The sequence below is a fragment of the Bufo bufo genome, chromosome 1 (assembly GCF_905171765.1).
Source record: "Bufo bufo chromosome 1, aBufBuf1.1, whole genome shotgun sequence".
Lineage (NCBI taxonomy): Eukaryota > Metazoa > Chordata > Amphibia > Anura > Bufonidae > Bufo > Bufo bufo.
In genome coordinates, this window is record NC_053389.1 from 608,997,868 (window position 1) to 609,025,221 (window position 27,354).

The 27,354-nt window shown below is 43.8% G+C and overlaps 1 protein-coding gene across 1 annotated transcript; it reads right to left on the reverse strand.

Annotated features, from left to right (window-relative positions):
- Nucleotides 1-26,229, reverse strand: IDH3A (isocitrate dehydrogenase (NAD(+)) 3 catalytic subunit alpha). Its single transcript, XM_040413640.1, has 11 exons — nt 26,142-26,229; nt 21,120-21,182; nt 20,124-20,207; nt 12,446-12,560; nt 12,168-12,355; nt 11,642-11,775; nt 10,909-11,011; nt 10,735-10,799; nt 2,957-3,041; nt 1,913-2,065; nt 1-1,401 (listed from the first exon to the last, which is right to left on the reverse strand). The coding sequence occupies exons 1-11, from the start codon at nt 26,172-26,174 to the stop codon at nt 1,318-1,320; spliced, it is 1,107 nt and encodes a 368-aa protein (XP_040269574.1). The 5' UTR covers nt 26,175-26,229; the 3' UTR covers nt 1-1,317.
- Nucleotides 26,230-27,354: the final 1,125 nt, after the last annotated feature.

The window sequence follows — 27,354 nt, forward strand, 5'->3', positions numbered from 1 at the left end:
TTTTTGGAACACCTTGCACATTTAATGAATTTGCATAAAAAAACTGCAATATAAAACACAAAGCAGCGCACAGTTCACAAGTAAAGGATGAGATCCCCAAAACTGTATAATAAATAAAGCTTCAAAAATGAAAAGTTTAAGGCAAGACAAGACATTCATAAAGGTAGGTCCTTTTTGGACTGTGCTTTTCCCACACTGAACGATGTGCTGCAGCACCCTCTGGTGGTTGATCGAGCCACTGTTCTTGAACAAGGAGTGTACAATCTGATACGGGATGATACTAACAAGAGCTATACAGTATGGACCAAGGCAATTAATTTGCTTCCAGATGCAGACATACAAATCCAGTGAACTGCCCCTTCCTGGAGGCCTGACTTTTTGGCAGACCTTTATACCTGTAAGGTGGTACAAAGGCAGTTAAAAACCCACTGCCCATATAGTTTTAACTGGGACAGAGGAAAAAAAGGGATGTATACATAATGCAAACAGTCAGTTGCAAACTTTTTCACAGTAACACTTCCATTGAACATATGGAGGAACACACACTCACTGCTCCTTGTCCATCTGGAAATCTTCCATTCCTTTATGTGAATACAAACGATGGATACATGAGCACAAAGATTTTATGATCTCCTCCATTTAGTGCAACATTTCACAGTACTCGGACTCCTTATTCATATACAAGTATCGCTATGAAAGGGCCTGCAAGTGTCTGTTTGCATTGGTATAGTGGAGCAGGATGAAGCATTCACAGGCTGCAGTTACCGTATCTAAAAAGTAAGCTATAGTACACATAATGTAATGTTATAGGAGACTGGAGTGGTAATTTGAAAGAAATGTAGGTAAGATAAAGCAATAAGTGATATGCATTGCAGAAAATATAAGATGGAGAGATATTACAGCAGTAGTGAATAATAAACCTCTCTCTCTCTATGTGGAGTTACATATGCAATTGACATCACGTAAAGGGCACAGCCTAAACTGGTGAAGACATACCATCAACAGTATACTCGACCAGACTTGGAGTCCGTCTTTAATATAAAAGCAGTGTCAGATACCAGTTTAAACTCAGTCTCTTCTCATTTGTAGATTTGACTATAAAACCCATCAATACAATTTGCAGTAGTAAATTCCAATCGGGTTTAGTATTCTCTTTCCTTCACTCCATTCAGATCGCCAGCACATTTGACCCACATCTTTGTATTTTGCTCACTATGAATGAAGGGATAAGGTGTCGACGAAAGAAATCAGTATCAGCAGAAAAGGATGTGCGTGTGATTTCAGCTGGCTACGCCGCATTCAGGAGCCAGCAGAGACTTAGTCGCTGTCTCGTATTCTGCGACAAATCTCTTCCGTAAAATCTGAGCACTTTGCATTTCCACCCAAGTCCTTTGTTAGAGTCTATAAGAAAGGAAAAAGCAAAATACAAAAGGAGACAAAGAGGAAAGTTATTTAGTAAAATGTAAAAACATTTACCTTAATATAACGGACATGAGACAGTGGCACTAAAATATAATATCTATTTATAAAACAATTCTGGAGCATCTATACTTATGGCTCTATGTTGTGCCATTCCTTTATTATTTCTACTAGAAGTTATGAATGAATTGCTAGCAGTCTGCAGTAAGGGTACAGAGGGGTGTTACCAGTTGGGTGTGTACCTGTACAGTCTGACAATGGCAGCACTAATAGGATAGAGTGAGTCTGTGCAGGTACACCCCCCCCCCCCCCAAAAAAAAAAAACTGGTAACACCCCTCTGTACCCTTACTGCAGACTGCTAGCAATTCATTCATACCTTCTAGTAGAAATAATAACCCATGTGGTACCCTAGGCGAGACGTTAGCTTATAGATACCTCTAGTTAAAACACCACTGTCTCTTCACATTTATACCAGCTACCACGCTCTCTTACCTTGCCAGCTTTTATGGTTTCGAAGCAGGCATTCTCTATCTTGCGTGCATGATCCTGCAGCCCCATGTGCCGCAGCATCAGGACAGCACTTAACAGCAGAGCAGTAGGGTTAGCCAGGTCTTTACCTGCAATATCTGGCGCAGTACCATGGACCTAAAAAAGAAAGAACTCCATTTGTAGTCAAGTAATACACAAGTGATATTCTTTAGCTTGATGAACTTCTATACTGTAAAGGCACACTTCAGTGTATGCAGAAGGCCTATAGACGGGCTGTACAGATGTGCATGTATAAACAATACACACCATTCATACAGCAGTGGTCTGAGACACAAGAACCACAGGTAGGAGAGAATGTATCAAGTGTGGCATTTCATGCTCTAATATATAAAAAAAAATGGGCTGGGGAAAACTGTAGTTCGTGTGCCAAGAAAGCATGTGTGATATAAACCTCCCGAAATATTTTGTGCAAGTAACACTTAAAGGGGTTGTCTCACTTCAGCAACTGGCATTATGTAGACAAAGTTAATACAAGGCACTTCTTAATGTATTGTGGATTGGCCATATTGCCTTCTTTGTTGGCTTCATTAATTTTCCATCACATTATACACTGCTCGTTTCCAGGGGTTATGACCACCCAGCAATCCAGCAGGGGTGGCCGTGCTTGCACATTTCCGCCTTTTTCTATAGTGTGCAAGCATGGCCACCAGTACTGGATTGCTGGATGGTCATAACCCCATGTTAACAAGCAGTGTACAATGTGATGGAAAAATGAATCCAGCCAGCAAAGGAGGCAACATGGACTATCACAATGCATTAGTAAGTGCCTTGTATTAACTTTCTCTACATGATAAATGCAACTTGCTGAAGTGACACAACCCTTTTAATAATAACCATTTAAGCCAGAAGACTGGAGCAAAATCCAGGATAAACTCTCCCAATCGATTACAATAAAATGTTTATTACCACGTTGCGCCCTTTATACAATGACCCCTGATAAATAAGGGACCATGAATGCAACATATTAAATGTTTAAGGCTTATTTACCGACTCAAAGATTGCCACACCATTAGCTCCAATGTTTCCACTTGGTGTTACCCCGAGACCACCGATCAGTCCAGCACATAGATCACTGTGCAGAGAAAGAAAATGAAAAACATTATAGAAACTCGTGCATGGCAATAATTTATTTACTTAAAGGGGTATTCCCTTCTGTGACATTTATGGCATATTGATAAGATACAAAATGTCTCACATGTGCAGGTCCCGCTGCTATCACAAGGGAGTGAATGGAGATCATCCCTGGCTTTGTCCATTCACTGCTATGGGACTTCTGAAAGTAGAGTGCTCCCTTGACTACTTTCAGAAGTTCCATAAGCTCTGTGCATGTGTGGTGTGTTCTCCATTCTCGCCAGGGCCCCATTCTTCAGACAGGAGCGAGTCCCAGAGGTGACAAAATCACCTACCAGACATTTATGGCATAGGCTATCCATATGCCATACATGACCAGATGACACTTCTTAATGTTGGATTGGCATCACAGGAGTCGGGTTTGTAAGTTGCAGCTCGGTGATACATTTGTCAGTAATTAAAGAGGACCTTTCACCACTCCTGACATGCCTATTTTAATAGCTTTATGCATTCCCCATGTAATAACAATTCTGGAACATCTATCCTTATGGCTCTATGTTATGCCATTCCCATATTATTTCTACTAGAAGTTATGAATGAATTGCTAGCAGTCTGCAGTAAGGGTACAGAGGGGAGGTAACCAGTTGGGGGTGTGTACCTGCACAGTCTGAAAATGGCAGCACTGATTGGATAGAGTGATTCTGTGCAGGGAAACACCCCCAACTGGTTACCACCCCTCTGTACCCTTACTGAAGGCTAATAGCTATTGTTATTACATGGGGAATGCATGAAGCTATTAAAATAGGCATGTCAGGAGCGGTGACAGGTCCTCATTAAAAGGCTAAGGATACCTTTGGAGGCATGTTTGTATATTATTGCTTTCAACTTGGACTAAATCATTTTTTCAAACGGTCTCTATTAAAAATGGTTAACATTTGGTTCTATATAGCCTTCAGTTTCCCTGCATCTGCAGGCTGTTTCTTTTGTTTCTCAGTAAAACCTTACAGACAGCTGCTCTGTAGCCCTTATCTCCAGTAACCTAAGAGCTAAAACACTCATTTAACCCCTTAAGGACATAGGGCCCCCTGGTACTTAAGGACACAGGGCGTACATGTACGCCCTGTGTATTTCTGATCACTGCCGCCCGGCCGGCTGTGATCGGAACAAGGTGCCTGCTCAAATCATTGAGCAGGCACCTCGGCTAAATGCCCGGGGAAGTCCCGTGACCTCCCCATGTCGGCGATCGCTACAAATCGCAGGTCAATTCAGACCTGCGGTTTGCTGCGCTTTTTGCAGTTTCCCCTTGAATAATCGTTGGCGTCTAGTGGGTATACCAGGGTGTCAGCACATTGCTGACACTCTGGTATAAACGTCTGACATCTGTGATGCGATGTCAGCCGTTTAACCCTTTCCATACCGCGGTCCGTACGGACCGCTGTATGGAAAAGGTTAACAGCTCAGGGAGCTCCCTCCCTCTCCCATCAGGGGGCTGCTGTGCCTTTGCAGCCCCCCGATGGAGAGAGCCCCCAGACAGCCCCTCTCCTTACCCTTCCCCGTCTGTGCAGTTCTGGCCACTACTGAGCAGACGGGGAAGGTTCCCATGGCAACAGGACGCCGTCTCAGGCATCCTGCTGTCCATGGTGCTGAACAGATCTGTACTAAAGGCATAGATCTGTTCAGACAAAGTGTAAAATACAGTACAAAACACTATATAGTGTATTGTACTGTATTATACAGACATCAGACCCACTGGATCTTCAAGAACCAAGTGGGTCTGGGTCAAAAAAAAAAGTAAAAATCAAAAAACACATTCATCACTGATTAAAAATGAAAAAAAATAAAAATTCCTTACACATGTTTGGTATCGCCGCGTCCGTAACGACCTGATCTATAAAACGGTCATGTTACTTTACCCGAACGGTGAACGCCATAAAAATAAAAAACTATGATGAAATTGAAATTTTGCCCACCTTACTTCCCAAAAAAGGTAATAAAAGTGATCAAAAAAGTCGCATGTACGCCAAAATAGTGCCAATCAAAACGTCATCTCATCCCGCAAAAATCATACGCTACCCAAGATAATCGCCCAAAAACTGAAAAAACTATGGCTCTTAGACTATGGAAACACTAAAACATGTTTTTTTTTGTTTCAAAAATTAAATCATTGAGTAAAACTTACTTAAATAAAAAAAAAGCATACATATTAGGTATCGCCGCGTCCGTATCGACTGGCTCTATAAAAATATCACATGACCTAACCCCTCAGGTGACCACCGTAAAAAAATAAAAATGGTGTAAAAAAAGCAGTTTTTTGTCATCTTACGTCACAAAAAGTGTAATAGCAAGCGATCAAAAAGTCATATGCACCCCAAAATAGTGCCAATCAAACAGTCATCTCATCCCGCAAAAAATGAGACCCTACTTAAGATAATCGCCCAAAAACCGAAAAAACTATGGCTCTTAGACTATGGAGACACTAAACATTTTTTTTGTTTTAAAAATGGAATCATTGTGTAAAACTTACATAAATAAAAAAAATTGTATACATATTAGGTATCGCCGAGTCCGTGACAACCTGCTCTATAAAATTACCACATGATCTAACCTGTCAGATGAATGTTGTAAATAACAAAACAAAAAAAAAAGGTGCCAAAAAAGCTATTTCTTGTTGTCTTGCCTCACAAAAAGTGTAATATAGAGCAACCAAAAATCATATGTACCCTAAACTAGTACAACAAAACTGCCACCCTATCCCGTAGTTTCTAAAATGGGGTCACTTTTTTAGGAGTTTCTACTCTAGGGGTGCATCAGGGGGGCTTCAAATGGGACATGGTGTCAAAAAAAACAGTCCAGCAAAATCAGCCCTCCAAAAACCAAACGGCGCACCTTTCACTCTACGCCCCGCTGCTGTGTGACCGTACAGCAGTTTACGGCCACATATGGGATGTTTCTGTAAACGACAGAATCAGGGCCATGAATATTGAGTTTTGTTCGGCTGTTAACCCTTGCTTTGTAACTGGAAAAAAAATATTAAAATGGAAAATCTGCCAGAAAAGTGAAATTTTGAAATTGTATCTCTATTTTCCATTAAATCTTGTGCAACACCTAAAGTGTTAACAAAGTTTGTAAAATCAGTTTTGAATACCTTGAGGGGTGTAGTTTCTTAGATGGGGTCACTTTTAGGGAGTTTCTACTCTAGGGGTGCATCAGGGGGCTTCAAATGGGACATTGTGTAAATAAACCAGTCCATAAAAATCAGCCCTCCAAAAACCAAACGGCGCACCTTTCCCTCTACGCCCTACTGTGTGCCCGTACAGTAGTTTACGGCCACATATTGGGTGTTTCTGTAAACGGCAGAGTCAGGGCAATAAAGATACAGTCTTGTTTGGCTGTTAACCCTTGCTTTGTTAGTGGAAAAATGGGTTAAAATGGAAAATTAGACAAAAAGAAAATCTCAAATTTCATCCCCATTTGCCAATAACTCTTGTGCAACACCTAAAGGGTTAACAACGTATGTAAAATCAGTTTTGAATACCTTGAGGGGTGTAGTTTCTAAGATGGGGTCATTTTTGGGTGGTTTCTATTATGTAAGCCTCGCAAAGTGACTTCAGACCTGAACTGGTCCCTAAAAGTTTTTGTAAATTTCAGAAAAATTTCAAGATTTGCTTCTAAACTTCTAAGCCTTATAACATCCCCAAAAAATAAAATATCATTCCCAAAATAATTCAAACATGAAGTAGACATATGGGGAATGTAAAGTCATCACAATTTTTGGGGGTATTATTATGTATTACAGAAGTAGAGAAACTGAAACTTTGAAATTTGCAAATTTTTCAAAATTTTTGGTAAATTATGTATTTTTTTGTGGAAATTTTTTTTTTTTTTTACTTCATTTTACCAGTGTCATGAAGTACAATATGTGATGAAAAAAACTAAATCTCAGAATGGCCTGGATAAGTCAAAGCATTTTAAAGTTATCAGCACTTAAAGTGACACTGGTCAGATTTGCAAAAAATGGCCTGGTCCCTGGTCCTAAGGTGAAATAAGGCTGTGTCCTTAAGGGGTTAAAGGGGTTGTCCCACAAATAATATTCTACAGTTTTCAAACCAGCACCTGTCTCTGAATAATTTTGTAATTGTATGTAATTAAACATTTAGCATAGCCACTAAGTTATTAAGTGAAATCTACCCGTATAGCGCCACATTTTTCTGTCCTGCTCACTGAGATGGAAGCACATGCTCCGTTCCATCCCTCAAGCGCCACCAGCTGCAGCAGAAAAGCTGTCAGCTTGATATAAATCTAGCAGAGCAATGAATGGAGAGATGGAGAGATCTCTGGATCCATGTGAGGTACAGGGCTGGTTCTAAGATTTTCATTTTGTATATTAACCCCTTCCCGACCTTTGACGTACTGTTACGTCATGGGAACCACTGAGTTCCCGCAATTTGACGTAATAGTACATCATAGTGATCGAGCAGGCGGTGCGCGCGCGATCACTGCAGGGGCCCGGCAGTCCGAGGATCCGGCGTGTCAGCATCACTTCGCCGTTATGCTGGGACTGCCCAGGAACACCGGCCCGATGAAGCATCCAGTACCCAGAAGGAAAGGCCTCAGACTTTCCAGGCTGTTCCTAGTGGAGACTTATGCCGCACCAGGTAACCCCCATCAAGATGTGTCTCAGCCTGCAGCCTAAATCTAGCTCTCCACAAAAAAAACATCCTATTCATAGGACAGGAAACAGGAACTTGTGGTATAGGGGCAGAGCCCCTCCTTAGGAGCTCTCCACGAAAGTTCCTGTTTCCTGTCCTGGATGGAGGCAGTCTCTCAAGGGTGCTGTCATGGGCGTAAGGGAAATAAGAAAAAGAACAAACAGCAGGTAGCACTATACGCATTTCAGTGAATAACTCAGTGGCTATACAAAATTTTTAATTACATGCAATTACAAAAGTATTCAGCTGGAGGTGCTGGTTTGAAAAACTTAGAATATTTTTTTTTGTGGCACAACCCCTGTGAATGAACTGGTTGGAAAGTACAAACATAGCACTAAAATCCATCCCTACAATACTACAGATAAACCAGTCCCATTGAAATAAACCAGAGTTGCACAAGACATCAGCTGGACCATGTCTGAACAAGAGAATACTTGTGCTGGACTCCAAATGGAACAGAATGTATGCGACATCATATATGCAATCTGCTAGGACTACTAGGCATTTTCTTTGAAAATGACATAATTCAGTCCTATTATGTGAGATAACATTAAGGCCTCCTTCACTATCATGAGGATAGGTCATCAATATATTATTGAAGGAATAACCCCTATAAAAACTGTCCCAAACTGCACTGTGAATATGAGACCTAAGGGTACACTAACATGGCGCAGTAAGGGTACAGCACAGAAAAACACTGTGCATTTTACCACAATTGCAGCTTTCAATAACTGACAAAAAATAAAAATAATCATCGCCCCTGCACCAGAAAAGTGGCTTTAACTCCTTAAGGACCAGGCCATTTTTTGCAAATCTGACCAGTGTCAATTTAGGTGGTGATAACTTTAAAACGCTTTGACTTATCCAGGCCATTCTGTGATTGTTTTTTCGTCACATATTTTACTTCATGACACTGGTAAAATAGAGTAAAAAAAAATTCATTTTTATTTATAAAAAAATTAAAAATACCAAATTTGCCAAAAATTTGCAAGTTCAAATTTCTCTACTTCCTTAATACATAGTAATACCTACAAAAATAGTTATTACTTTACATTCCCCATATGTCTACTTCATGTTTGGATCATTTTGGGAATGACATTTTAATTTTTGGGCATGTTACAAGGCTTAGAAGTTTAGAAGCGAATCTTGAAATTTTTCAGAAAATTTTCAAAAAAACACTTTTCAAGGATTAGTTCAGGTCTGAAGTCACTTTGTGAGGCTTACATAATAGAAACTACCCAAAAATGACCCCATTCTAGAAACTACACCCCTCAAGGTATTCAAAACAGATTTTTACAAACTTTGTTAACCCTTTAGGTGTTCCACAAGAATCAATTGAAAAAAGAAATACTATTTCAAAATTTCCCTTTTTTGGCAGATTTTCAATTTTAATTATTTTTTTCCAGTTACAAAGCAAGGGTTAACAGCCAAACAAAACTCAATATTCATGGCTCTTATTCTGTCGTTTACAGAAACACCCCATATGTTGTCGTAAACCGCTGTACGGGCACACGGCAGGGCGCAGAAGGAAAGGAATGCCATACGGTTTTTGGAAGGCACATTTTGCTGGACTGGTTTTTTGACACCATGTCCCAAGGCTCCATTCAAACGTCTGTATGTGTTTTGCGGATCCGATCCATGTATCCGTGGATCCGTAAAAAACATACGGACGTCTGAATGGAGCCTTACAAGGGAGTGATCAATGACAGGGGGGGTGATCAATGACAGGGGGGTGATCAGGGAGTCTATATGGGGTGATCAGGGATGATCTGTGGTTGATAAGGGGTTAATAAGTGACAGGGGGGAAGGGGGGGGGGTGTAGTGTAGTGGTGTTTGGTGCTACTTTACTGAGCTGCCTGTGTCCTCTGGTGGTCGATCCAAACAAAAGGGACCACCAGAGGACCAGGTAGCAGGTATATTAGACGCTGTTATCAAAACAGCGTCTAATATACCTGTTAGGGGTTAAAAAAAAAAATCACATCTCCAGCCTGCCAGCGAACGATCGCCGCTGGCAGGCTGGAGATCCACTCGCTTACCTTCCGTTCCTGTGAGCGCGCGCGCCTGTGTGCGCGCGTTCACAGGTAATCTCGGCTATCGCGAGAGGACGCGTATATGCGTCCACCCAGAAGAGCAGGGCCGCCGCCAGGACGCAATCCTGCGTACGGCGGTCCTGAGGAGGTTAAGTACCGGGACAACATGCCATACCGGTACGTCATGTGTCCAGAAGAGGTTAAATAGACACAAGCTGTGCGTTTGTGACTTTTTAACTGCAACTTGAAAAGTGCCTCCTTTTACGCTGCCCTTGGCACTTTTCCAAAAGGAGGCGTGAAGTGTGGAAAAGGGGCATGGTCAACAGCAGAGACAAATTTATTTGCATTTATGCCAGTTTTCTGTCACATATGAAGCCAGAAATCTACAGCAGCTGAGTTGTCATAGACTTCTGCTTAGGTGCGAACTGCCAGAGGATGCGCCTAATTTATGAGGAGGCCTGCACCTCATCATAAATTAGGTGCATCTTCCGGCAAGACAGGGGATATCAAGACCAGCAAAGAAAGCAACAGTCTCCCTCAAAGTGTTTACATGCTATGTTATAAGGGACCAAATTGCGGATTTGAAAAACATGTATACCAGTCATGTGCATCCTGCATTTTGCCCTTCCGCACTATGTAACAAATGCCTATGCTTGTCCGCAAATAGACAATAGTACATGTTTTCATAATTTTTTTTGTCGGGCAGCGGAATAGACACACCACTGACATCACACATCTTTTGCAACCAAATTGAAATGAATGGGTCTGCATATTTTGCGGATCGGATTCAGACCGAAAATACAGCCACGTGAATGCACCCTTACTCTGTACCTATAGCTATGTCTACACCTGACCTCAATGTGAAACACAATGACTGTAAGTGATGTGCTGCTCAAAATGAGTCTATACAGGTATAGACTGGACCATATTTAGAAGACATAAGTTAACAACCAACCTTAAGATGTCTCCATACAAGTTTGGCATCACTAGAACATCAAACTGTATAGGATCCTGAACCATCTAAAGGGGGAAAAATAAAAAAAAGGAACAATTAGACTTGCATCAGTGCTGCAGTCAGCATGATCTCTGAATTAATATGGTACTGGGTATTTTTAGCTTCAGAACTTACATTGAGACACACTGTATCCAAGTACATTTCATTAAACTTAATGTCTTTGTAATTTTCCGCAACTTCTCTGCACTTCTTCAAGAAAAGCCCATCAGACATCCTCCTGAAAACAAAGAACATGAAGGTGTCAAACACTGGAGAGGCAAACAGAATTCAAGACCTCAGACATTTTAGGCACTGCCGTCACGTCTTTATATGCCTACCGTTAGAGGTATGTGCCAGGAGTATGCCACTGTATAACCCAGGGGCGTAGCTAAAGGCTCATGGGCCCTGGTGCAAGAGTTCAGCTTGGGACCCCCTTCCCTCAGTACTTTGTGGCAAGGGACAGGGAAACATATAGCCTTCATGCCACCTGAGGCAAAAATTGAAACTTGACCAGCATGTACTTTCTATAATTCCAGTGTCCTCTTATATGGCACAAGTGTCTTTGGGCCCCCTCAGGCTCCTGGGCCCGGTAGCGACTGCTACCTCTGCACCCCCTATAGCTACGCCCCTGGTATAACCATATGTTGACTAATGACTCCCAATGTGGAAAAACCTACCTACATCTCTCCATTTAAAAAAGCTCAGGAGACTACTCCTAGTCAGTCAGTGAGAAAATTGGTATACTAACATATACCACTAGCTTATGTCAAAAGGATACTCTATTGAGCATAAGCCAAGGAAAGCCTCTCATATCAAGCACAAGTGCAAAAGTTTTTCTTCATTTTTCTTTGGGTGAACAGAAACTCACATGATATTGGCTTTGTGCACTGCTGTCACAGTACTTCTCTGGTTGTTTCGTGCATATTCGAAGGCAAACTCTGCAATTCTGCGGCTGGCATCCTCCGTGATCAGCTTGATGCTCTGCACTACTCCATCCACAATCTAAAAGACACCAATTAGATAAAAATACACTTTACAAGTACTAGAAGGAATGAACAAACTGCGATACAGGCAATGGGTTCTCTTACTTACATACCAATTACTCCTAATAGTACTGGTGTGCTCAGACTGACTAACACAAAGCTAGAGAATACGCTGTCAGAGAAGGAATGGGTTCATATAATTACATCTATATTTAAAGGTATGTGGTCTTATGGATACCAGGAACACTCAAGTACCTCAATAAAGAATAACAGGACATGGAAATTCTTGCAGACCTCACAATAACAGATGTATAGATCTGCAATGAAAGTATTGATTACTATAAAGAGTATTACTATTGTAAGGGAGCATGCAACTACACCTCCCATATATTACAATCCATGGTGACCCACCACATGCTCAATCCCACTGTATTCTCCTTCAGTGTTCTCACGTATGGTAACCAAGTCCACATCAGTGTAAGGAGTTTTGAAACCCTCAATGGAGACACATGGGCGCACATTAGCGTAAAGGTCAAATGTTTTCCGTAGTAACAGGTTCATGGATGGATGTCCAGCAGCAATTGGGGTCTTCAAAGGTCCTGATGAGCACATGGTGAGAGTCAGTAAATCATGCTGTTTAATATAATGCATGAACTTGTCATCACAATTATTTAAGAACTGCAAGCTACCTTTAAGCCCCATCTTATTTTTATCCATGGATTCTTTGGCTTCTGGAGGGATCATCCACTTGCCACCAGGTCCCTTAATAGCGGTAACATTCCTCTCTTCCCACTGGATAGGTGCCTGGAATAACAGCGACTCAGTTAGGAGGACATCAATGACAAACACTGAACGTATCCCTATATGTTCCCATTAGTCGTGGTAATAAAAGCACAATAACATAAAGCTTTTCAAACACTACGTATAATTATACATGATCTAATTAAAGGGGTTTTCTGAGATTGTGATACTGATTACCTATCCCCAGGATAGGTCATCAATATCAGATCAGTGGAGGTCTGACACCCAAGACCACCAGTCTCCTCGCAGCTGACCGCCTTCCATTAGATAGCAATTGTGCATGGTATCGAAGCTCAGCCCCATTCACTCAAAGCAGATTTTCACTGTTTTATGGGAAAGAAATGGCAAATAGGATATATTCATAAATTGCCCTACAAGCAATCTTCTAATCACCAGTGGAGCTACTCAATGAAATGAAGATCTTTCCAAATGCAGACAACGTGACCTTTTTGACCAAAAGGATGGTCTCTGTAATGAGAGAATGCCGACACCAGCATAAACAGGCCAACAGGAGCCCAACCCAAGTACAGTGCACATAAATACATGTTTATATATAGACCTTTTACAGTGTTTACATACCAACAAAAAAAACTACATTTTTGAAACAGTACAACACTTAACAAGTTTATCCACCTTTGAGATATTAGTGACCTATAGATCACAAATAGAAGATTGCTGGGGGTAAGACAACTGGCACCGCACTGAACCACCGTCTGGACCATCACCTGCACCTCAAACATAACGGTGGACACAGCAGGAAGCAGAAGGTTTCATCCACTGTGTAGTGGTCATGCCGAGTTACATAAACTTAAAAAGGTTTTCCCATCTCAGACAATGGGGGCATATCGCTAGGTTTTACCATCTATCAGACAATGGGGACATATCCTTGCGATATGCCCCCATTGTCTCAAATGGGAATACCCCTTTAAATGGGAGCGGAGCTGCAGTACGCTGGCATGGTCATTACACACTAGACAGAGCCTTCTGCTTCCAGCCCTGTTATGTTTCTGGCACTGGCAGCTGCCGCAAATGGCTGATCATTTGGGGTTCCAGGTGTCAGACCTATCCGGAGGATAAATCTTCAGTATCTAAAAGGTGGGCATCCCCTTAACCACCTCAGCCCCCAGTGCTTAAACACCCTGAAAGACCAGGCCACTTTTTACACTTCTGACCTACACTACTTTCACCGTTTATTGCTCGGTCATGCAACTTACCACCCAAATGAATTTTACCTCCTTTTCTTCTCACTAATAGAGCTTTCATTTGGTGGTATTTCATTGCTGCTGACATTTTTACTTTTTTTGTTATTAATCGAAATTTAACGATTTTTTTGCAAAAAAATGACATTTTTCACTTTCAGTTGTAAAATTTTGCAAAAAAAACGACATCCATATATAAATTTAGCTCTAAATTTATTGTTCTACATGTCTTTGATAAAAAAAAAATGTTTGGGTAAAAAAAAAATGCTTTGGGTAAAAGTTATAGCGTTTACAAACTATGGTACAAAAATGTGAATTTCCGCTTTTTGAAGCAGCTCTGACTTTCTGAGCACCTGTCATGTTTCCTGAGGTTCTACAATGCCCAGACAGTACAAACATCCCACAAATGACCCCATTTCGGAAAGTACACACCCTAAGGTATTCGCTGATGGGCATAGTGAGTTCATAGAACTTTTTATTTTTTGTCACAAGTTAGCGGAAAATGATGATTTTTTTTTTTGATTTTTTTTTCTTACAAAGTCTCATATTCCACTAACTTGTGACAAAAAATAAAAACTTCCATGAACTCACTATGCCCATCACGAAATACCTTGGGGTCTCTTCTTTCCAAAATGGGGTCACTTGTGGGGTAGTTATACTGCCCTGGCATTCTAGGGGCCCAAATGTGTGGTAAGGAGTTTGAAATCAAATTCTGTAAAAAATGACGAGTGAAATCCGAAAGGTGCTCTTTGGAATGTGGGCCCCTTTGCCCACCTAGGCTGCAAAAAAGTGTCACACATCTGGTATCTCCGTATTCAGTAGAAGTTGGGGAATGTGTTTTGGGGTGTCATTTTACATATACCCATGCTGGGTGAGATAAATATCTTGGTCAAATGCCAACTTTGTATAAAAAAATGGGAAAAGTTGTCTTTTGCCAAGATATTTCTCTCACCCAGCATGGGTATATGTAAAAAGACACCCCAAAACACATTCCCCAACTTCTCCCGAGTACGGAGATACCAGATGTGTGACACTTTTTTGCAGCCTAGGTGGGCAAAGGGGCCCATATTCCAAAGAGCACCTTTCGGATTTCACTCGTCATTTTTTACAGAATTTGATTTCAAACTCCTTACCACACATTTGGGCCCCTAGAATGCCAGGGCAGTATAACTACCCCACAAGTGACCCCATTTTGGAAAGAAGAGACCCCAAGGTATTCGCTGATGGGCATAGTGAGTTCATGGAAGTTTTTATTTTTTGTCACAAGTTAGTGGAATATGAGACTTTGTATGAAAAAAAAAAAAAAATCATCATTTTCCACTAACTTGTGACAAAAAATAAAAAATTCTAGGAACTCGCCATGCCCCTCACGGAATACCTTGGGGTGTCTTCTTTCCAAAATGGGGTCACTTGTGGGGTAGTTATACTGCCCTGGCATTTTCCAGGGGCCCTAATGTGTGGTAAGTAGGTAAATGACCAGTGAAATCCGAAAGGTGCTCTTTGGAATATGGGCCCCTTTGCCCACCTAGGCTGCAAAAAAGTGTCACACATCTGGTATCTCCGTACTCGGGAGAAGTTGGGGAATGTGTTTTGGGGTGTCTTTTTACATATACCCATGCTGGGTGAGAGAAATATCTTGGCAAAAGACAACTTTTCCCATTTTTTTATACAAAGTTGGCATTTGACCAAGATATTTATCTCACCCAGCATGGGTATATGTAAAATGACACCCCAAAACCCATTCCCCACCTTCTCCTGAGTACGGAGATACCAGATGTGTGACACTTTTTTGCAGCCTAGATGCGCAAATGGGCCCAAATTCCATTTAGGAGGGCATTTTTAGACATTTGGATACCAGACTTCTTCTCACGCTTTGGGGCCCCTAGAATGCCAGGGCAGTATAAATACCCCACATGTGACCCCATTTTGGAAAGAAGACACCCCAAGGTATTCAATGAGGGGCATGGCGAGTTCATAGAAATTTTTTTTTTTTTGGCACAAGTTAGCGGAAATTGATATTTTTTATTTTTTTCTCACAAAGTCTCCCGTTCCGCTAACTTGGGACAAAAATTTCAATCTTTCATGGACTCAATATGCCCCTCACGGAATACCTGGGGGTGTCTTCTTTCCGAAATGGGGTCACATGTGGGGTATTTATACTGCCCTGGCATTCTAGGGGCCCTAAAGCGTGAGAAGAAGTCTGGAATATAAATGTCTAAAAAATTTTACGCATTTGGATTCCGTGAGGGGTATGGTGAGTTCATGTGAGATTTAATTTTTTGTCACAAGTTAGTGGAATATGAGACTTTGTAAGAAAAAAAAATAATAATTCCGCTAACTTGGGCCAAAAAAATGTCTGAATGGAGCCTTACAGGGGGGTGATCAATGACAGGGGGGGTGATCAATGACAGGGGGGGTGATCAATGACAGGGGGGGTGATCAATGACAGGGGGGGTGATCAATGACAGGGGGGGTGATCAATGACAGGGGGGGTGATCAATGACAGGGGGGGTGATCAATGACAGGGGGGGTGATCAATGACAGGGGGGGGGGGTGATCAATGACAGGGGGGGTGATCAATGACAGGGGGGTAATCAATGACAGGGGGGTAATCAATGACAGGGGGGTGATCAGGGAGTCTATATGGGGTGATCACCACAGTCATTGATCATGCCCCTGTAAGGCTTCATTCAGACGTCCGGATGCGTTTTGCGGATCCGATCCATCTATCAGTGGATCCGTAAAAATCATGCGGACGTCTGAATGGAGCTTTACAGGGGGGTAATCAATGACAGGGGGGTGATCAATGACAGGGGGGTGATCAGGGAGTCTATATGGGGTGATAACCACAGTCATTGATCATGCCCCTGTAAGGCTTCATTCAGACGTCCGGATGCGTTTTGCGGATCCGATCCATCTATCAGTGGATCCGTAAAAATCATGCGGACATCTGAATGGAGCTTTACAGGGGGGTGATCAGGGAGTCTATATGGGGTGATCACCACAGTCATTGATCATGCCCCTGTAAGGCTTCATTCAGACGTCCGGATGCGTTTTGCGGATCCGATCCATCTATCAGTGGATCCGTAAAAATCATGCGGACGTCTGAATGGAGCTTTACAGGGGGGTAATCAATGACAGGGGGGTGATCAATGACAGGGGGGTGATCAGGGAGTCTATATGGGGTGATAACCACAGTCATTGATCATGCCCCTGTAAGGCTTCATTCAGACGTCCGGATGCGTTTTGCGGATCCGATCCATCTATCAGTGGATCCGTAAAAATCATGCGGACATCTGAATGGAGCTTTACAGGGGGGTGATCAGGGAGTCTATATGGGGTGATCACCACAGTCATTGATCATGCCCCTGTAAGGCTTCATTCAGACGTCCGGATGCGTTTTGCGGATCCGATCCATCTATCAGTGGATCCGTAAAAATCATGCGGACGTCTGAATGGAGCTTTACAGGGGGGTAATCAATGACAGGGGGGTGATCAATGACAGGGGGGTGATCAGGGAGTCTATATGGGGTGATAACCACAGTCATTGATCATGCCCCTGTAAGGCTTCATTCAGACGTCCGGATGCGTTTTGCGGATCCGATCCATCTATCAGTGGATCCGTAAAAATCATGCGGACATCTGAATGGAGCTTTACAGGGGGTTGATCAATGACAGGGGGGTAATCAATGACAGGGGGGTGATCAGGGAGTCTATATGGGGTGATCAGGGGTGATTAGGGGTGATCAGGGGCTAATAAGGGGTTAATAAGTGACGGGGGGGGGGGGGTGTAGTGTAGTGTAGTGGTGCTTGGTGGGACTTTACTGAGCTACCTGTGTCCTCTGGTGGTCGATCCAAACAAAGGGGACCACCAGAGGACCAGGTAGCAGGTATATTAGACGCTGTTATCAAAACAGCGTCTAATATACCTGTTAGGGGTTAAAAAAAACACATCTCCAGCCTGCCAGCGAACGATCGCCGCTGGCAGGCTGGAGATCAACTCTCTTACCTTCCGTTCCTGTGAGCGCGCGCGCCTGTGTGCGCGCGTTCACAGGAAATCTCGCGTCTCGCGAGATGACGCGTATATGCGTCCACTCGGAATGAATCAACCACCTCCAGGACGCGTCTGTGCGTACAGCGGTCCGGAGGTGGTTAAATAACATGTAGCTATGCTATATTAGGACGAGATGTCCATGCTCGGAACTCCCTATGAGCCACTAAAATTAACTGCTCTTGTCCTGGAGAACTTAATGCAAGCAAGTACTAGATGGTCGCCTAAAATGAGAACCCACATACAGTTTTCCTTAACAATGTCTGCAGATTTGTGGGTTTAGCTTTAATCTGAGGAGTTAACCAGATAAACTTCTCTCAATACTGTTAAATGTACATATCACTGCAGTCTGGAACAGGCTCAGCATCCCACTCCTCAGGACTCACTTGGATCCAGAGAAGAAGCAGAGATGTGGGTATTGACACACAATCTGTACTTTGTTGTGTATGCCCTCTGCCTATGGTCTATGATAGTTAAGGCGGCCATACACATTAGAAGAATGGCAGCTGAAACTGCTAACCATCTAAGGCTGTGTTCACATCACATTTCTGTCCAACAAATCTATTCTGCAGGATGGAAAAGTGCAGTGTATAATGTTTTGGTGTCTTTTTCCCCCATCATATATGTTAAACCTTGGATAAAAACATGATGTGAGCAGACACTAATGCATATGGTGGTGTCCCAGCTATCCCCCCCCAGTCAGACATGTTGGATTCCAACATCCCCAATCCTTTGTTCTCAAGGGAGTTAAAGGGGTTGTCCAAGTTATTTTTTATTGATGACCTATCCTCAGGATAGTTCATCAATATCAGATTGGCAGGGGTCCGACACTTGGCACAGCCGCCGATCAGCTGGTTGAAGAGAAGGCTGAGCTCCATGAGAGCGCAGCCTTCCCTTCATTGTTTACCCGCTCGTCGTAGCAACAGCGAGCAGTGTAATTACACCTAAGCCGCCCATTCACTTCTATAGGATGGCTCATTCCTATACAAGTCTATAGAAAGGAGCCATCCCATAGAAGCGGATGGGACAGCTTCTTGTAATTACACAGGCAGGGGTCCGACACCTGGCACCCTCGCCGATCAGCTGTATGAAGAATAGGCGCTCGCCGTGCCAGCGCTGCCTTCTCTTCATTATTTACCCGCTCGCCGTAGCAACAGCGAGCAGTGTAATTACACCTAAGCCACCCATTCACTTCTATAGGATGGCTCATTCCTATACAAGTCTATAGAAAGGAGCCATCCCATAGAAGTGAATGGGACCGCTTTTTGTAATTACACTGCTCACCACTGCTGTTGCAACGGCGAGCGGGTAAACAATGAACAGAAGGCAGCGCTGGCACAACGAGCGCCTATTCTTCATACAGCTGATCGGCAAGGGTGCCAGGTGTCAGACCCCTGCCAATCTGATATTGAGGACCTATCCTGAGGATAGGTCAAAAATAACTTGGCCAACCCCTTTAAGCCAGTACCAGGCATGTCTGTCAGCAGCATGTTCCCCTCTCTCTACTGAGTGTAAAGAGAAGAGGAGTCAGCAGAAATAGCTGCTGGCCAAATGTGCATCCAACTGACAATGATCTAAAGTGTACACTGCCCTTTGTCTTATTTATCTGTTGCAATAGAGTATTTTAATTAGGAGCTAGGTGGCATTTTTACGCCCATTTTCCATTATAGTCTAAGTATTTCGGATTATCTACTGAAATGCACTGAACCCATAAGCATTATCACATCAAGTCCAAGCTAAGGCCTCTTTCACATGAGCGTGACGGATTGGCTCCGGGTGCGTTTAGTGAAACTCGCACAATTTTGCAAGCAAGCTCAGTCAGTTTTGTCTGCGATTGCGTTCAGTTTTTTCCACGCGGGTGCAATGGGTTTTGATGCGTTTTTCACACGCGTGATAAAAAAAACAGAAGGTTTACAAACAAAATTTCCTAGCATCCATCAGTGAAAAACACATTGCATCCGCACCTGCTTCCGAGTGAAATGCGTTTTTCACTGAAGCCCCATTCACTTCTATGGGGCCAGGGCTGCGTGAAAAACGCAGAATATAGAACATGCTGCGATTTTCACCCTGTACACAGACCCATTGAAATGAATGGGTCAGGATTCAGTGCGGGTGCTATGCGTTCACATCATGCATTGCACCCGCGCGGAAAACTCGCTCGTGTGAAGGGGGCCCAAAAATAATAATAATCTAGTCCCCTTTTTAATCATCTCTACTTGGATCACGTGAATTAAAAGGTGAACAAGCAGGCACCCATACATAATGACAATTTTTCTGTTCCTTCACAAGCATTAGGAAAGCATTGGCGACACTCACTTTGGCTGCCTCGAAAATCTTCATTACTGCAGAAGAAATCTCAGGTCCTATCCCATCTCCTGGTATGAGTGTGACCGTCTGCACCTGTGAAGAAGATAATCCTTTAACCCGCTGAGATATTGGTAGAACATATTACTAAGACATCAATTAAATGTCCAGGAGATTGGATCAGAAAACAAAGTCCATTCACTTGAACAAACAAAGCCGTCCCATAGAAGTGAATGGGGACGCCATAGTTGTAATTACACTGCCGTCCCATAGAAGTGAATGGGGACACCATAGTTGTAATTATACTGCTCAGACCTACAATAGCTGTGGTGAGCAGGTAAACAGAACAAAGGGGGCACCGCTCGTATGAACGCTGCCTTCTCTTCAAACAGCTGATCAACAGGGGTGCCGGGAGATAGACCCTCGCCGATCTGATATTGATGACCTGTCCTGAGGATAGGTCAACAATAGTAAAAAAGTGGACAACCCCTTTAAGGAAGGACCAACTCCATGCTGACATAACACAAGTAGTAATACTCCCCTTACCAATCCCCTACTGCTCCCACACTGGTCTCTTCATCGCCACAGCGGTGACCTCGCTGATGTCAAGACATCATCTCTACAGACACTGATGGGCTGCAGTGGTCACTTGTCATAGTGCAACATCATGGTTGCAGCCAGGTAAACCAAGATGACGGGGAACCCGAGAAGCGTGGCAGGACCGGTACAGCGAGAATGACTCTTCTCGTTATTGTACACCATGGTGTTTATTTCCTCTTGGGGTTAGAAAACTCCTTTAATGGCTTACACTATATCCATCCCCAATTATAATGTTTAAAGGGGTTATCGGATACTTTAGTATTGTTTGAGGTAACAGTAAGGCGACACCCCACTCTTTCACTCGACATATGGAGAAGATGACGATTCATAAACCGAGATGTATTAAGTTATTATTCTCATAGGTCCAGGAGCAGAACTGAGGAGCCACAATGCAATATATCTACTCACCTGACCAGAGAAGGCCCTGACTCCAGGCTGGGGAGTGTTGATGGCGCCTGCCAAGCGACTGACCTGGAAAAATACATAACACCATATTTTCAAGGAAATGAAAGGACTGTTTTATGCTTTCCACATTATTTTACTACTGCAGTCATGGTTATTCCATACATATAAGTAGGTTCATTTGAAAATATACATTAAAGAGGCATCATTATCAGTGCCTATACATTACATACAGGGGGAGGAAGTAGCGTCATTACCAGTGCCTATACATTATATACAGGGGGAGGAAGCGGTGTCTTTACCAGTGCCTATACATTATATACAGGGGGAGGAAGTGGCACCATTACCAGTGCCTATGCATTATATACAGGGGAAGGAAGTAGCACCATTACCAGTGCCTTTGCATTATATACAGGGGAAGGAAGTGGCATCATTACTAGAGCCTACACATTAATTACAGGGGGAGGAAGTGGCGTCATTACTAATGCCTATAGATTATCTACAGAGGACAGGAAGTGGCAACATTACAAGTGCCTACACATTATCTACAGGGGACAGGAAGTGGCATCCTTACCAGTGCCTACACATTATCTACAGGGGACAGGAAGTGGCAACATTACCAGTGCCTATACATTATCTACAGGGGACAGGAAGTGGCATCCTTACCAGTGCCTACACATTATCTACAGGGGACAGGAAGTGGCAACATTACCAGTGCCTACACATTATCTACAGGGGACAGGAAGTGGCAACATTACCAGTGCCTACACATTATCCATAGGGGGAGGAAGTGGCGTCATTACTAATGCCTATACATTATCTACGGAGGACAGGAAGTGGCAACATTACCAGTGCCTACACATTATCTACAGGGGACAGGAAGTGGCATAATTACCAGTGCCTACACATTATCCATAGGGGGAGGAAGTGGCGTCATTACTAATGCCTATACATTAATTACAGGGGGAGGAAGTGGCGTCATTTACTAATGCCTATACATTATCTACAGACCACAGGAAGTGGCAACATTACCAGTGCCTACACATTATCTACAGGGGACAGGAAGTGGCAACATTACCAGTGCCTACACATTATCTACAGGGGACAGGAAGTGGCATAATTACCAGTGCCTACACATTATCCATAGGGGGAGGAAGTGGCGTCATTACTAATGCCTATACATTAATTACAGGGGGAGGAAGTGGCGTCATTTACTAATGCCTATACATTATCTACAGACCACAGGAAGTGGCAACATTACCAGTGCCTACACATTATCTACAGGGGACAGGAAGTGGCAACATTACCAGTGCCTACACATTATCTACAGGGGACAGGAAGTGGCAACATTACCAGTGCCTACACATTATCTACAGGGGACAGGGAGTGGCAACATTACCAGTGCCTACACATTATCTACAGGGGACAGGGAGTGGCAACATTACCAGTGCCTACACATTATCCATAGGGGGAGGAGGTGGCGTCATTACTAATGCCTATACATTATCTACAGAGGACAGGAAGTGGCAACATTACCAGTGCCTACACATTATCTACAGGGGACAGGAAGTGGCATAATTACCAGTGCCTACACATTATCCATAGGGGGAGGAAGTGGCGTCATTACTAATGCCTATACATTAATTACAGGGGGAGGAAGTGGCGTCATTTACTAATGCCTATACATTATCTACAGACCACAGGAAGTGGCAACATTACCAGTGCCTACACATTATCTACAGGGGACAGGAAGTGGCAACATTACCAGTGCCTACACATTATCTACAGGGGACAGGAAGTGGCAACATTACCAGTGCCTACACATTATCCATAGGGGGAGGAGGTGGCGTCATTACTAATGCCTATACATTAATTACAGGGGGAGGAAGTGGCGTCATTTACTAATGCCTATACATTATCTACAGACCACAGGAAGTGGCAACATTACCAGTGCCTACACATTATCTACAGGGGACAGGAAGTGGCAACATTACCAGTGCCTACACATTATCTACAGGGGACAGGAAGTGGCATAATTACCAGTGCCTACACATTATCCATAGGGGGAGGAAGTGGCGTCATTACTAATGCCTATACATTATCTACAGGGGACAGGAAGTGGCGTCATTACCAGTGCCTATACATTATCTACAGGGGACAGGAAGTGGCGTCATTACCAGTGCCTATACATTATCTACAGGGGACAGGAAGTGGCAACATTACCAGTGCCTACACATTATCCATAGAGGGAGGAAGTGGCGTCATTACTAATGCCTATACATTATCTACAGAGGACAGGAAGTGGCAACATTACCAGTGCCTACACATTATCTACAGGGGACAGGAAGTGGCATAATTACCAGTGCCTACACATTATCTACAGGGGACAGGAAGTGGCAACATTACCAGTGCCTACACATTATCTACAGGGGACAGGAAGTGGCATAATTACCAGTGCCTACACATTATCCATAGGGGGAGGAAGTGGCGTCATTACTAATGCCTATACATTAATTACAGGGGGAGGAAGTGGCGTCATTTACTAATGCCTATACATTATCTACAGAACACAGGAAGTGGCAACATTACCAGTGCCTACACATTATCTACAGGGGACAGGAAGTGGCAACATTACCAGTGCCTACACATTATCTACAGGGGACAGGGAGTGGCAACATTACCAGTGCCTACACATTATCCATAGGGGGAGGAGGTGGCGTCATTACTAATGCCTATACATTATCTACAGAGGACAGGAAGTGGCAACATTACCAGTGCCTACACATTATCTACAGGGGACAGGAAGTGGCATAATTACCAGTGCCTACACATTATCCATAGGGGGAGGAAGTGGCGTCATTACTAATGCCTATACATTAATTACAGGGGGAGGAAGTGGCGTCATTTACTAATGCCTATACATTATCTACAGACCACAGGAAGTGGCAACATTACCAATGCCTACACATTATCTACAGGGGACAGGAAGTGGCAACATTACCAGTGCCTACACATTATCTACAGGGGACAGGAAGTGGCATAATTACCAGTGCCTACACATTATCCATAGGGGGAGGAAGTGGCGTCATTACTAATACCTATACATTATCTACAGGGGACAGGAAGTGGCGTTATTACCAGTGCCTATACATTATCTACAGGGGACAGGAAGTGGCAACATTACCAGTGCCTACACATTATCCATAGAGGGAGGAAGTGGCGTCATTACTAATGCCTATACATTATCTACAGAGGACAGGAAGTGGCAACATTACCAGTGCCTACACATTATCTACAGGGGACAGGAAGTGGCAACATTACCAGTGCCTACACATTATCTACAGGGGACAGGAAGTGGCATAATTACCAGTGCCTACACATTATCCATGGGGGGAGGAAGTGGCGTCATTACCAATGCCTATACATTATCTACAGGGGACAGGAAGTGGCGTCATTACCAGTGCCTATGCATTATATACAGGGGGAGGAAGCGGTGTCATTTCCAGTGCCTATACATTATCTACAGGGGGAGGAAGCGGTGTCATTACCAGTGCCTATGCATTATCTACAGGGGGAGGAAGCGGTGTCATTACCAGTGCCTATACATTATCTACAGGGGGAGGAAGCGGTGTCATTACCAGTGCCTATACATTATCTACAGGGGGAGGAAGCGGTGTCATTACCAGTGCCTATACATTATCTACAGGGGGAGGAAGCGGTGTCATTACCAGTGCCTATACATTATCTACAGGGGGAGGAAGCGGTGTCATTACCAGTGCCTATACATTATCTACAGGGGGAGGAAGCGGTGTCATTACCAGTGCCTATACATTATCTACAGGGGGAGGAAGCGGTGTCATTACCAGTGCCTATACATTATCTACAGGGGGAGGAAGCGGTGTCATTACCAGTGCCTATACATTATCTACAGGGGGAGGAAGCGGTGTCATTACCAGTGCCTATACATTATCTACAGGGGGAGGAAGCGGTGTCATTACCAGTGCCTATACATTATCTACAGGGGGAGGAAGCGGTGTCATTACCAGTGCCTATACATTATCTACAGGGGGAGGAAGCGGTGTCATTACCAGTGCCTATGCATTATCTACAGGGGGAGGAAGCGGTGTCATTACCAGTGCCTATACATTATCTACAGGGGGAGGAAGCGGTGTCATTACCAGTGCCTATACATTATCTACAGGGGGAGGAAGCGGTGTCATTACCAGTGCCTATACATTATCTACAGGGGGAGGAAGCGGTGTCATTACCAGTGCCTATACATTATCTACAGGGGGAGGAAGCGGTGTCATTACCAGTGCCTATACATTATCTACAGGGGGAGGAAGCGGTGTCATTACCAGTGCCTATACATTATCTACAGGGGGAGGAAGCGGTGTCATTACCAGTGCCTATACATTATCTACAGGGGGAGGAAGCGGTGTCATTACCAGTGCCTATGCATTATCTACAGGGGGAGGAAGCGGTGTCATTACCAGTGCCTATGCATTATATACAGGGTGGGAGTGGCATTACTAATGCCTATACATTATCTACAGGGCACAGTAAGTGGCATCATTACCAGTGCCCGTCAATGGCACGGACAGTGAAGATCTGCCACTGTCACCCTAGGCCTGTCTCTCTGCAGATATCTACTTTATGACAGCAGCAGGACGCAGTCTTTTCCTCCAGTAGGACTGCACTGTCTGCAGCATGGCATAAGGATGGGGGGGAGGGCAGGTAGTGGAGCGCCCCTGAGGAAAGCTGCGATTTCACAATCTAATGGCAGCTGTGCATGTACTGCTCCTCAAGGGCACGCAGACTGACGCAGACTGGCACAGCACCAGGCACGTTCCCTACTGTTAGTACAGCTGCAGTGTGCATGTAGCAGGCGCTGTGCCCACAGAGCACTGACCAGTAACCTTGTCCTCTGCTCTGCGGACTCGCACGGCGGTGCACACCGCTACCATTACCCCCTGCAGCCTCTCTGGGCAGGCGCCAGTACCGCTGACGGCCTCCACTACTACTTACCAGTGACCTCCAGAGGCTGCCTGCCATGTTCATGCGGGACTGTGAGGGGGAGGAGCAAGAAAGTGCCGTTCCTAAGACACGCCCATACTTTACCGGAAGAGGCTTCAGCGCGCCGGAAGCTCGAGTTGCTTGGGAACTAGCTGTTAGTCCCATTACCAGGATGTGATGGGTACTGTACACAGTTAACACGGGGAGGGTCACTGCTGGAGGCAGGCGGTATAATTACACGGCCTTCCTTCCAGCAGATGAGCTGCCCCCGTCTGTATGAGCCCTGCTGCATGGTGCTGCCCTTCTATCAGGGGTCCCTGGTTAGGAGATACTATGGTTAGCACCAAGGTGTTTGTGTCTCCACAGGTTGTGCACCATGCTTATGAAGTGTGCATCAGTATCCTGGTAAGGGTGTGTTCACACAGGGCAGATAGGCTGCAGATTTTCCATTAACCTGATAGAATCACTTCCATATGCTGCAGAAACTGTCCTGCGGTGTGAATTTTTAGGGTAGATCTACAGCAGAATAAATTAGCGGATTTGCAGTGAATTTCACCCTGTGCATTCATAAGGGTTAAATGGAATTAAAAACTTCACCTATGGAATTTTTTTATGCATTTTCTAGATACGTTTTCTTAAAATCTGATCCACAGTCCTGGTACTGTAAAACGCTGCAGGTTTTCTGCATGCAGATCCGCTTCGATCTGCATTTCAGTCCCATGCGGACGTATCCTAACTGTGCAGCATGACGTTTCTGCAGGAGATTTTGCATTGCAAAGGGTGACACCAGTGACCAATCTGCATGTACCGCCCGGAATCCCACCCCATGTGACTACGCTGAAAGAGCATTGATATACGGTGCAAGGTACAAAATTGTATCTGCAAGAAGCCCAGTATTAAACGCCAGCATGCTGTCAGACGTCCGAAATGCCATGGGATCCTGGGGTGATGAAATACTGGTTCCATAGAACTGAGGGAGGCCTGATATGTGCCCACATACTGTAAAATGTGTCCATCTGAAAGTGACGTTAATCCAAGGTCTGTTTCAGGTAAAGCTATTGGGGTCATTTATCAAACTGGTGTGAAGTAGAACTGGCTTAGTAGCCCATAGCAACTAATCAGATTTTACCTTTCATTTTCCAAAGGTGATGTCCAAAATGAAAGGTGGAATCTGATTGGTTGCTATGGGCAACTAAGCCAGTTCTACTTTACACCAGTTGGATAA